The sequence below is a fragment of the Patiria miniata genome, unplaced genomic scaffold (assembly GCF_015706575.1).
Source record: "Patiria miniata isolate m_02_andy unplaced genomic scaffold, ASM1570657v1 HiC_scaffold_12, whole genome shotgun sequence".
Classification (NCBI taxonomy): domain Eukaryota; kingdom Metazoa; phylum Echinodermata; class Asteroidea; order Valvatida; family Asterinidae; genus Patiria; species Patiria miniata.
Window position 1 is genome coordinate 6,197,355 of NW_024037050.1, and position 12,175 is coordinate 6,209,529.

A 12,175-nucleotide genomic window follows, 5' to 3' on the forward strand; every position below is an offset into this window, starting at 1 on the left:
TAACACACCGGTGAATCACAAGTCCATCACAAGTCCATCTCAAGTCAATTGCGAATCAAATCACAAGTTAAATCAGCAGACAAGTCAATCACAAGTTAAATCACAAGTTAACACACTGGTGAATCACAAGTCCATCACAAGTCAATCACAAGCAAGTTACAAGTCAAATCAGAAGACAAGTCAATCACAACTGATTCACAAGTCAAAATACAGGTCAATCACGAGTCAATTGCAAGTTGGTCATAACTCCAAAAAGGCAAATCACAGTCAGATACTCAAAAGTTTGATTCAGTAGCAGTAATGAGCACTGCATCTCACAGGTTCATGATCATTTTAGAATGATTACAACCAGTCAAATATGTGACCCGCTCTGCAAAAATGAGTCTGATGTCGCATAATTTGAATTCAAGCTTTTGCCAGTTTGAAATGGAAACAGTAAAAATTTGCTCAAAATTTGGATTTTTTGTTTTTGTTTTATTTTGGTTGTTTGATAGTTTTAGTTCAAATATCTTACACAGAAATGTAAAAATTGTAAGAAAAAGAAAACAAATTATGAATCTTTGGTGCTTTTCTTGATTAGTTACAGTGTATTTGCCATTTTTCAAAGCCTTTTTTCTCCATTGAGACACTTCTAGCTTTGCAAAAACTTTACAGAATGAAACAAGCACAACAATGCAACCAAATGTCCTAGAGAGGTCCGTGATATACCAAATGAAAGCTTATTTCATTCCCATTTTATTAATGTAGTTAACTCAAATTGTCAGTTTTGCCACAAAAGACTCATTTTTGCGGAGCGGGTCACATATTGTTTTTCATACCCTACCGCTGAAGGAGATGTGCATAAAGTCATAGCTTTTGTGGTTCTTGTACTTCACAGGAGTGCAGATTTCCAACACGGTGCTCACCATTAACAACGTTGATTTGACGGAGGATTCTGGGGTCCAGCAGATAACGGTGACCAGTCTGGTCTTGACAGGGGCACCTGGCACCTCAGCCTTACCAGATACTGATGCGAGCTTCAAAGTGGTGATCTTTGGCAACTCCATGGAAGACACTTCAGGACCCAAAGTGGCTCAGACAACGCTGGATGTCAGTTTTTCTTCGCAGGGCGTAAACCCGGGTATGTAGAAAGTAGCATGCAATATGTTTTGAGAAATCAGATGGAACTGTCAGTTTGTCAACCACACAGTGTCAAACGGGCTGATGAATCGAAATGAAGTCCTGAGTACGCTATTTTTCATGTGTGCGAAAAGCAGAAATCTTTTTGTACTCATTTTGTGAGGTTTTAACCCAATTTATTGCTTTGTTAACAACTCTGCGCTTTTGATGACCTACACTAGTTAACAAATTCAGAGTGCAGAGTCCTTAGTTACACAGGAAAAGAATAAACTAATTTGGCATCTCGTGTGAGCAGTGAATAGTGGAACAGAATAAACAGGGCAGTCCAACATACATTCAACCACATGATGTACATGTACAAGGTTGTTAAGGTCCTGGAATCTTAATTGTTTTATACTCATCAAATATTAATTACATTCGCTTTTCCAATCGCAGCTCATTAAAGTGTCTGATACGTATGTCTGATTTACGGAAATGCCCATTAGGATAAACAATCCCCATGTGATGCTGTATGCTTGCCGTCTATTTGACTAGGACCGCATGACATGTTTGTTTATCCCCCAAAATTGCAGTGTTCATGCAAGGTTGCACATGTACAAGTGAGATGTCAATTTTGTTTATGAAAGTCGTTCAGGCATGCAACGTTTTCTCGGATCTGCTGATTTCCTCATTTTTGACTTCTCATGAATACCAAATGGTACAAATTGAAAAACACTGTACAAAGTCTTGTGTGGTTTGGCGTTTCCTCATTTTTTAAATAAATTCCCAGTTGCATGCCTGTTCGTTGCTAACCCATGAAGTAGGCTAATCATATGCACGGAAGTTTCTGTTATGCACAGTAAGCAGAGAAGAAATTGAACCATAACCTATTCTAGTTATTCTCGATTTCTGCTCATTTGTCCTCAGATGCTGACACTTCCTTGAATAACCCTGGAACCGCAAGCCTGAATCTGACTGACGTCTTCTGCACTGACCTGCAATATCTGTGCGTCAAGGTTTATCGCGGTGATTCTCCCCCTTACAACTTCAAGTTGGAAGGAGTCCCCAACGAGAATAGCCTACTGGATTGCACTGCAGTAACATGCAGAGGTTGGTTTGTCCTATTAACCCTTTTAAACGTTTCGATTACAGCAAGCATCTCTTTTTGGGGGGTAACTTTAACCCATTAGCAGCTGCACTACTAATCTTGGTGCAAGACGTTCTTAGCAAGGTTGTTTGTGATAGACAGGACAGCCTTTGTATTGTGCAGCAGCACGCATGTTCTATTCATGAACCACTCGGTCGGCAAAACGCACGTAAAGAACATCTTGGGAATTTCGCATTGCAACAGCCGTGACTTAATATGTAAAATGCACAGCACATGCACATCGATGGAAAGAAATGAGTTTTTTCCGTAAACTGTTAGTCAGGCGACTAAATACAAGTCCAATCGACGGCACTGAGCGCTAACCGGTTGACCGATTAGGTTGAATCATGGCCACGTCCAAATTGTAGTACTGATTTTTAGCCTTCCAAGGCCCAGTTTCCTTGCTGCCAAATTGATTGATTTGTCCACGTGGTCGACATTTTTTCATCCAACAGCTGGCTTGCAAGTTGTAGACACATGGCTTGGAAAACCGCAGCACGTACAGAAACCAGACATGCTTACGTCACACACGTTTGCAGATGCACACGCAATTCTGCTCGTAATTTCCTTAACAGAAATACGAAATTCCCAAGACTTCCTTTGCGACCTTTTGGCATGTGTGTTAAGGGCACTCCCTTCAGTGAATTTGCTGCACAGTCCAGTAATCGGTGTGCGCTGAAGCATCACACTGCTGAGGATGTCTTGGAGCTAAGACTACTGTACTACATTGTATCCATTCCCTGATGGTTCATAAAGACCATAAGAGTTCAGCAATCAACAACCTCTTTCAATACTATGATGAGGAAATCTAAAATTTTGGAATCACGCCTTTTTGTTTACAGGCGTGCGTGTGACGGGCGGAATGGTCGACACCATGTCTGTGCTCCGTGAAGGAAACCCAGCCTATCCCATGACAGTGAGGGTAGATTTTACCACAGACGTAAACGGAGCCAGCGTTAGGTCGGGCGGCACTGATCTGTTCCAGTTGAAGGTAGGTTCAAGCAGCAAAACTGGGTAAGCCTAGTAAAGCAGGTTCCACTGGCATGCAACTTTTCCTCGTACCGGTATTTCACTTCTTATGAATGCCATTACAAATTGAAAAACACTGTACAAAGTCTTGTGTGGTTTGGAGTTTCCTCGTTTTTTTTTTTTAATTCCCAGTTGCATGCCTGGACCTTCCAGATCACACAATATTTTGCTCAGTTGATTCATAATACCTATTCACTGGAGATAGTTTTATGCATCTGGTTTAAGGGGGATGGATTCAGCCCATTCATTGGTGTTACGGGGTAAACCTGTATGACAGCACTGCCCGACTCAAAAGCCACAGTCAGTCAGGTACATGAAGGACCAACCTTGTTCCCATGGTTGCGATCTTGCTGTGCCATGTTGGACCCATCATGCCTTGCACGATCTTAACCCCTTTCAAACATGAGATTTCGACGTCCCGTTATTTAGCAAGGATTTATATTAAATGTACGTACCTCTGTTGCCCCTTTCTTTTGGGGCGAAAAATAAGGCTTCCATAATCCAAATCGTACAGACAGTTTTGAAAAAAAATGTTCGTACATGACGTGACGTGCAGGAGATAATGCACGGGCACATATAGGGTGTGCAGTCCTCAAAATGCAAGTGCAGCACGTTCTGAATAGCCGGTCAGTATAGTTTACGTGTTCCTCACGGCCGGCTGGTGGTTAGGGAAGCAACGTGCATGCCCCCATGGAGTCAAGTCTGATGGAGGACATTAGGCTTTGATAATTAAAACTCCCCGTGCTATTTTGAGTTTTACCCAAAATTTTGAGTTTCACCTTTTTCCAGAGGTTAGTTGATGCCCAAAATTTAAAAAAAATCGGTTTTCTGTTAAAAAATCAGGAATTAAAAGATTAATTTGTTGACAAGCACCTTTTAGAGCAACTTCACAGAGTTCTATGAATATTCACGTCTGGAAATTTCTCTTCTTCAGGCATTTTTGGCAGACTCGGCTACTGGCGGGGGTATCCGAGGCCCGGATCAAAACGTGACCCTACCGGGAGGCTCTGCAAGCCAGCCCGTCACGGCCGGCGGTGACATCACTTTTGTTGACGCAGTGGCGACGCTGGACACCACCACATGGACATGCCAGACGGAGAACTTCCTCTGCCTGCGTCTGTCGAAGGGCCCAGCAGCCTCACGGAATTACCTCCTTGAGGGTTGGGATGGCGCCAGGGATGACACAAAGCTCTTGACATGCACGCCTATAACCTGCAGAGGTAAAGTCGCTGTAGACTACTTTGGCAACTAGCAATTGGGGGGGGGGGGGTTGGACAAAAAGACTACTCAGTGCTGGATAGCAGCCAGGACTTTTTCGGTGCTCACCATGGGGTGGTTGAGCTGGACACAATCTTACTATTGAGGGTGCTGTTCATAGAAGATGAGTCTTGAAAGTATCAGACAGTGGGTGTCATATTTGTTGCAGTAGGCCTATATACACTGACAGACACCATTCAAGATTCAAGTATGTGTCATAACTCTCTCTCGCTTTATCATCCGAAAAAGGGCGGCCAAGACAGGGCGGTCGCGACCGCGGAATAAACGTTATAGTGTGCATGTAATCCAAATAATATGTGCACCAAAATGGTTAAAGAAAATCATGTTGGAAGGTTTCGAGCATTAAAATTATTTTTTTTCAACCATTTTGCTGTTTGTACAATGTAGGCGTCAACATTACCGATGTCGTCTTTGAGGTGGATGGAGAACTATCCTTTGAGGAGAGAGACCCGAGCGCCACATTCACCTTTGACCTCGGTCTGGTGGCGGACCCCGAGGCGGGCGGCGTCACCGGAACCGGACTGTGGAATCTGACCGTTGCCCTCAACAGCATGTGGGATGGGTCTGGCGAAAGCTTCGGCGAGACCGTGGTTGTTCTTTCGCCTGAGAACGCGAACCGTGCCATAGACCCGACCGGCCCCAGGACCAACCTGACGGACGTCCAGGTGACTCTGCCGTTGGATGGGGTCCAGTGCTCTGCTGCCGACCCCTTCTACTTGTGCGTCAAGATTGACAAGGCGGATGGTAGCAGTCCTGACTTTACACTCACCGTGGACGACTGGCACTGTACCATGATCACTTGCTATTGTAAGCTTCCCAGAGCTATCTATCTGTAATATGACAGCGCTGGTCAATGTGTTCGTTGACAGTGTCTGGGACGGTATCTGGCCGCTAACGTTAACACTAGCCACACGCTATGCATACATGTACACTATCCGTACAAAGTGCAAACAGCGACCTCACATGGCTACAATAAATTATACTTTACACTCACCGTGGAGGACTGGCATTGTACCATGATCGCTTGCTATCGTAAGCTTCCCAGAGCTATCTATCTTTAACAAAGCAGCCTTGGTATCTGGCCGCTAACGTTAACACTATAGCCACACGCTATGCATACATACATGTACACTGTCCATACGAAGCGCGAACAGCGACCTCACGCCGCTACAATAAATTATGCAAATCAGCTGGGGAAGAACGAACGCCGTGGGACAACGGTTCGCAGTTGACTTATGTTTTTCTTTATTTTGTTGCTGGATTTCCAGCGATATGACCTCATATGCAATACATATGAGATTCTTATTCAGTACTCGGTCGTGGATGCTAATATTTTTACATGGATACAGCTTGACAATGTGGATACATCCCTTGAAGTCTGTAGACCAAGTATAATTGGAAATAGATACAGCGACAAAATAAGAAAACATAAGCCAATGCGATCCGTTGTCCCAAGGCATTCGTGCTTCCCCATCCGATACATAATTTCTTGTTGCCGCAACAGGCAGTTTGCACTTCGTACATACCGTGTGTGTATGCCTAGCGCGCCGCTAGTGTTAACATTAGCGGCCAGATTCCATCACGGACACCGTCAACGAACACCTTGACCAAGGCTTACAACATAATAGATATATGACATCCTAATCCAGTCATCACAAGCCAATCTGAAGTCACATCACTAGTCAATCACTAGTTGATCCCAATTCAACATTGAAAAGTGGTAAAAATACTTTCATTTATGCTTCCAAAGTTCTGGAAAAGAAAATTCCTCCCCCTCAAAATAGTTTAGTATGCAGCATTTCTTTCCTTCTCTCCTAGACTTGACTCTGACCATAGGTCAAAAACTAATGAAAAGTTCCTTCAAATGTTGTCGAAAACTTTTATAAGGTTTTGGGTGAAATCCGTCAACTTTAACCCTTCCATATCCTTTGAAATCCAACAGGCTTAAGAAGATTTTGCAATTTATAGGAAGGTGGAACTTGACTTTTAATAATAATTTTCCCTTCAATTTGAATTCACAAAGTATTTCAGGGTTTTCTTTAAAGTGATGTATTTTGAAGGATTTTTGGATCATTAATAGAAAATTATATCGCAAATTTGCCTGTGGATCTAGAGCTTATGAAGCCAGGTTTTATCGAGGGTATTATTGTTATCGCTTTCCAGCTGTTCGGATCAGCGGCTTGTCCTTTGAGGTTGACTATCCAGACACCATCTTGGAGAACGAGGAGAACAACCTCCGCGTCAATCTCAACGTCACCACCGACGCCCTGTCGGCCAATATCTCCGGGACGGGGCTCTGGGCCTCGCCGTGGTTTCAGATTCGCAACGCGGCCAACACGTCGAGGCTGGACTCTTCGGAAGAGTATTGGACACAGCCCCTGGCAAGCATGGGTGAGTGTTGGAAAGCTAGCAATGTCTGGAGCGCCATGACCTTGTGGTCTGGAGCAATTGAATTCATGGTCTGCAGGTAATTCTGCAGGTAATTCTGCAGGTAATTCTGCAGGTAATTCTGCAGGTAATTCTGCAGGTAATTCTGCAGGTAATTCTGCAGGTAATTCTGCAGGTAATTCTGCAGGCTGTTGGTTCGAGTCCAGCCTGGAGTTATGGTGCGTGTGCCCTTGAGCAAGGCACTTTGTCACTCATTGCTTCTCCCACCCAGGAGTAAACAGGTACCTGTGAGGCAGAGATGGTTATTGTGGCTGATTTTAGCTGCTTTGCACCGAAATGGCAGCATCGAGCTGTATAGTCCCCAGAGAGCTGAGATGGTATTGGGAATGTTTCATTGGCCCAATGAGCAGGGTAATAATGTTGTAGCGCCTTGAGCACCAATAATGGTGGATACATAGGCTTTTTTTGTGTGTACTTATTAATTAATTTCCCTGTTGAAAGAAGCAGCCCTGTTGAAAGAAGCAGCCAAACTGTACAGAAAATAAGCTTCAAAATTTCACCTGCCCATTATAGCTCCCTGGCCACTCTCTACAGTTTTTAAGGCCATTTTTAAGGCCGCCTGTTCCTTACATTCACCAGCCCATTATAGCACCCCTGCCCACTTTCTAAATTTGCAAATTGTTTGCTGTGGCCACCGACAGCCAACTTCCTATTATGGTTAATGGCCAGTTTTGGTCACTGTGGAAACTTGTTTTCTGTCTCTCGTGGCCACTTCTCCACAATTTAGTAATACTTTCTTATTGGTTACCATTTATTTTAATTTTATGGCCACTTTCAAATATGGCCACTGTCAAATATGGCCATCTCTTCTTCTTTTTTTGGCAACCAGACTGTTATGGCCAGAATGACTGTTTTCCCTAGGCTTGTGATAATCCACTTTTTTATGCTCTTTCCAAAACAGCTCTAGAGGCGGATGACACTACCGAATTTGTGAACATCTTCCCCGTCAAATTCACTCCTAACGGCATGGTGTGCAGCGACTTGACCCAGCTGTGCATGACCTTTGCCAAGGGGGCAAGCCCTGACCCGGAATTTGACTTAGAGTTCCTTACCCCAAGTGACGTCTGCGTGGACATCGAATGCCGCGGTAAGGATCGGTCATTATAATGAAATTTCGTGGAACTAAACATCGTCACAGAACTACACTGTGCTACAGCAAACCTCGCATCTTTATAAAGCGTCTCTGAACAAACTTGAAGATTTTTATACTTTGAGCAGCAAGCTACATAAAAGTAAAATTTAAAGGCATATAGGATAATTTGCGCTTATCCCAATTTTCACCATAGTCCATCTTTTGCCAGGCAATTCCAGCATGGTGTAATGTCTGTGACCGAGCTTTGAAGAGCCCAGTGAATAAACCTGAAAATTCAGTTTTCAAATCTTATGCATCCATCATCTAGTAATGGTCAAGGAGATTTCAGACTAGGAGTTTGGGATCATTTCTCTGAATCGTTAATTAGATATCGTGGTTAATCGGCTCTGTCACGAACATCATACTTTCCTTGCGCAAGGTTGGTATTGCCTTCCCCTTGTACTATTAACCCTAACCCTGCTGCAAAGATTTTGTAAAAACTGTGCTGAATTCAACAATGACTAACAGTTTTGTAATCTACCATATCTTTTGGTCACAGCTCAGGCAACAAAATCCCACAGAAAAATGTCGCTGTTGGATCTTGTCGGATCCGGCATTATAGAGGTTAAAAAAAAAAAAAGTAGGTGTGACCCACAATATATGATGTTGTTTTCTTGCTTGTCTGTGAATGCAGGAGTGGAGATCATGTCGACCGTCATCACAAACATCACAGAAGGCGGTACCGTCACAGAGCGTATCACTACCGGTCAGCTAGTCGTCCTGTCGGTCAGTTCCACCTCTGCCGCGGACGGGGCCAGCATCACCGGCAGTGACCTGTGGGCCCTGACCGTCTACTACACCCCTAACGCAAACGGAGACGTGGATGCGACTATCGGCTCAGCTGAAATGGACCTCACGCCAGACCAGCTGAATACCGATCTGTCGGCCGGACAAGATTTGGAACTGACCAATGTAGCGAAGGCCAACGTGGACCTGTCCAACTTAGTTTGCCCTGAGGTGAGTGACATTGGTGATTTGCGGCCTTGCACAAAGAAACTGAAAAGTTTCAGTAGGGCATTCAGAGGTTTCAGGTGCAACTATTGCTCCTTTAAGTTTTATAACCAGTTCGCGTCAGAGCACTGGCTGTTTTTATACACAGGCACGGCTGACGGGTTAAGGCGTCAAAGATTGCCTGGACTCACCCCCGAGTGAAGTCTTAACACGCTAAACCCTCGTGCCTTTTGTACGCACACACAAAGTCCGTCAAGTCTGTGGAGGCAGACCGTGGGTTGATCTTGAATTGGCCATTGTGCACGGCCTAATCTTTACTATTTACGCTCCAGTGCACACCCCAGAGTATTGAAACATATAGGTTTCAGCAAGACATATTCTTGCCAATGGCATTTGGCTGTAAATCAGAAATTTGGTGAAAAATTTTGCCTTTTGCAAAAATCAGGTTAAGTCAGGACTTTGGTGGTTTGAGGTTACTTTGTTGCACAACTTGACTCAAGCAATATCAAAAGTAAGTGTATGAGCCAGTGATGTAGTCAAGTCCATGACAAGTCCAGTCACAAGTCAAGTCGCAAGTCCATTCACAACTCCATCACAAGTCCAGTCACAAGGAACTATGGATGAATAATAACAAAGGAATGCTTCTGTCAAAGCTCATTTGAATAGCTTGTGATTTGAATTGGGACTGGCGGACTTGTGGGGGACTTGTGATGGCTTTGCAGGGACTAGTGATGGACTCCATTACATCCCTGGTGTTGGCATGTGTTCCAAACCACTGTTCGTTCCTGGTTGACCCATGCTCAACTTAATTGGCATTCCCATCTAGTGGTGCCATAAACTTTTGTTTTTGCAATGTCAGAGGTGTGATTTTGCCGTAGTGGTAAGAGACAACGCATCGGTCATTATTGTAAACTTTTGATACAGGTAGCAGTGGACGGAGAGAATTCACAAAAGGAATACCAAGTGTATATGCTAACCTTGTTTGAAAATGTGCGTATATTTGGCTGTCGGTACAGAATGGCACTCATGAACAAAACAAAGGCACATCGGAGAAAAACTATATTGAATGGTTTCTGTGATTGTTATTTTGTGCATAGACTGGTCTTTACTTGTGCGTCAAGCTCAAGAGGCATGCCAACCCAAGCCCCCTCTTCACTCTGTCTGCAAAGGATGGCGACCAGTCTGCTTTGATTGGCTGCAAAAGCGTTGAATGCATCGGTAAATACCACCTTCCAGTTTTTTTTTAAATTTAGATTCTGCACACCCCCTCAATGGTGAAAACAAAACAGAGCATGAAATATTGAAGGACTCTTGAATGTGATAGATCTTTTGCATGGCAGCCATCTTGGAGGTGAAGTGCGTTTGTTACTGTAGTGGCACGCCATTAAGGAAGTCGCTCAGCAACAAAGACGAACGGAATGAAATGGGAGTCAAAATATACCATGATGAATAAGATTCTGTCTCGACAAGCTCCAAGTCAAAGTTCTAAGTTTACAAAGTATAGATCCTTTATGGTTTTACATACTCAAGGTCTTAAGTACTGTAATAGTTAAAGTTCTTATAATAAAGTTCTTATAATAAAGTCCCCAAACGCCAAGTCAGGGTACGACTGTTTGGACTCTACCTTATTACACCTGATGAAGTACAGTATTCGAGACAAATTACGTAGATCCATGGAGAAGCTGTTTGTTGGGTACCATGCATTATATTTTAATATTGGATCCATTATATGCAGGCGCCTTGTGTTCATTCTTCCATTCTGTAAGATATTAGGTGGTGTTCAAATATCAGTGACTCTAATTGACCTATCGCGGTAGAATCTCGTTAGAATTGCGTTAACACAGCTTGTGAAATAATGTCCAATTTAATATACAAATGGACACGGAACTCGCAACATCTGAGACAAACAAACCTTAGCGTAAAAAAATGTCCATAAGGTTGTGTAAGGGTCGTGGCTAACTCGCAAACGGTGATAGGTCATTTGACTCGGAGCCCATAATCTGAGGCGAAATTTACAAAATCTCTGAACCTGATCAAACTTCTTCTTTTTTTTCCGTCAGGTGTGCAAATTGAAGAGACCACACTGGGAATCAGCAACGGCATGCTGATACCAGTTGAGAAACCAGCCGTCCACACAGTGGATTTCCGATTTTCCTCCACCCCCTCAATACAATCTGCAGCAATCTTTGGCACAGGGCTTTGGAAGATGAAGGTTTTTGCCAATCGTCGCATGAATGGAACCCACCAACCTCCGTCCTATATGGCGGATGTGACCTTGACCACATCTCAGATGAATGCCCCTGTTATTCCTGGTCTGATATTTCAATTTTCCAGTCGATCGGTAAGTGCTCATTTTGCTGTATTTATGTAAGTTTGGATGGCGTTATTTGGATGGCGAGAAAGTGAGCCCACTTTCTGCACTGTGAAAGTTTGAAGTCACTTTCTCCTATGTCAGGATCACTTCTTGGACACTTTCTCACACACATATAGAGACGCACACACATACTTCTGTTTATGTTACCCTAGTGTGGACATTCCTTTGTTTTCATGTAGTTAAAAAAAAAATGTAAAAAAAAAAGTCATTTTCTCACACTCTTTCAACCCATTTTTTTAACTATGATTCCCTGGAGTGTTTCTCTTAAATTTTGCAATAAATAACCCAACCCAAAAATGCCTTTTATCTTGTTTCCAGATAGGGGGAACCTTTTGTGCACGTGGACACGTCCACACAGCGTATCTGAAAACTGGATTATTTGGACATCTTTTGTTTTCGGAAGTCCACACAGTGAATGTGATGCTTGTACAACAGTGTTACATCCCATAGTGTATTTTCACAACATAATTCCCCCAAATGGTTTAGTGCTTTGTAGCTAACTGTCATCACACTAGTGTGTATTATATAACCGACATACAGATCCCTGTCATTTGATTGGTGGAACTCACATCATGTGACATTCATTATTGCTCCCATTCACGCCGCGGCTCAAAAAGCACTATCCGTCGCGCACCCATGGGGAATGGGAAATACTATTCAACAGTTAGGATCATGACGTAGTATTTGTGTGCAAATGCATGCTGGTGTGCGCGTTCAG

At 43.4% G+C, this 12,175-nt stretch overlaps 1 protein-coding gene across 1 annotated transcript in view; it reads left to right on the top strand.

Annotated features, from left to right (window-relative positions):
* LOC119746392 overlaps positions 1-12,175 on the top strand; it is an 81,644-nt gene that overhangs the window by 35,527 nt on the left and 33,942 nt on the right. The window contains exons 22-31 of the mRNA XM_038223309.1: positions 878-1,120; positions 2,026-2,208; positions 3,088-3,236; positions 4,209-4,494; positions 4,940-5,359; positions 6,716-6,943; positions 7,902-8,087; positions 8,767-9,089; positions 10,181-10,301; positions 11,144-11,424. Of these exons, the coding sequence (XP_038079237.1) occupies positions 878-1,120; positions 2,026-2,208; positions 3,088-3,236; positions 4,209-4,494; positions 4,940-5,359; positions 6,716-6,943; positions 7,902-8,087; positions 8,767-9,089; positions 10,181-10,301; positions 11,144-11,424 (2,420 nt within the window). The remainder of the gene's footprint in view (positions 1-877; positions 1,121-2,025; positions 2,209-3,087; positions 3,237-4,208; positions 4,495-4,939; positions 5,360-6,715; positions 6,944-7,901; positions 8,088-8,766; positions 9,090-10,180; positions 10,302-11,143; positions 11,425-12,175) is intronic.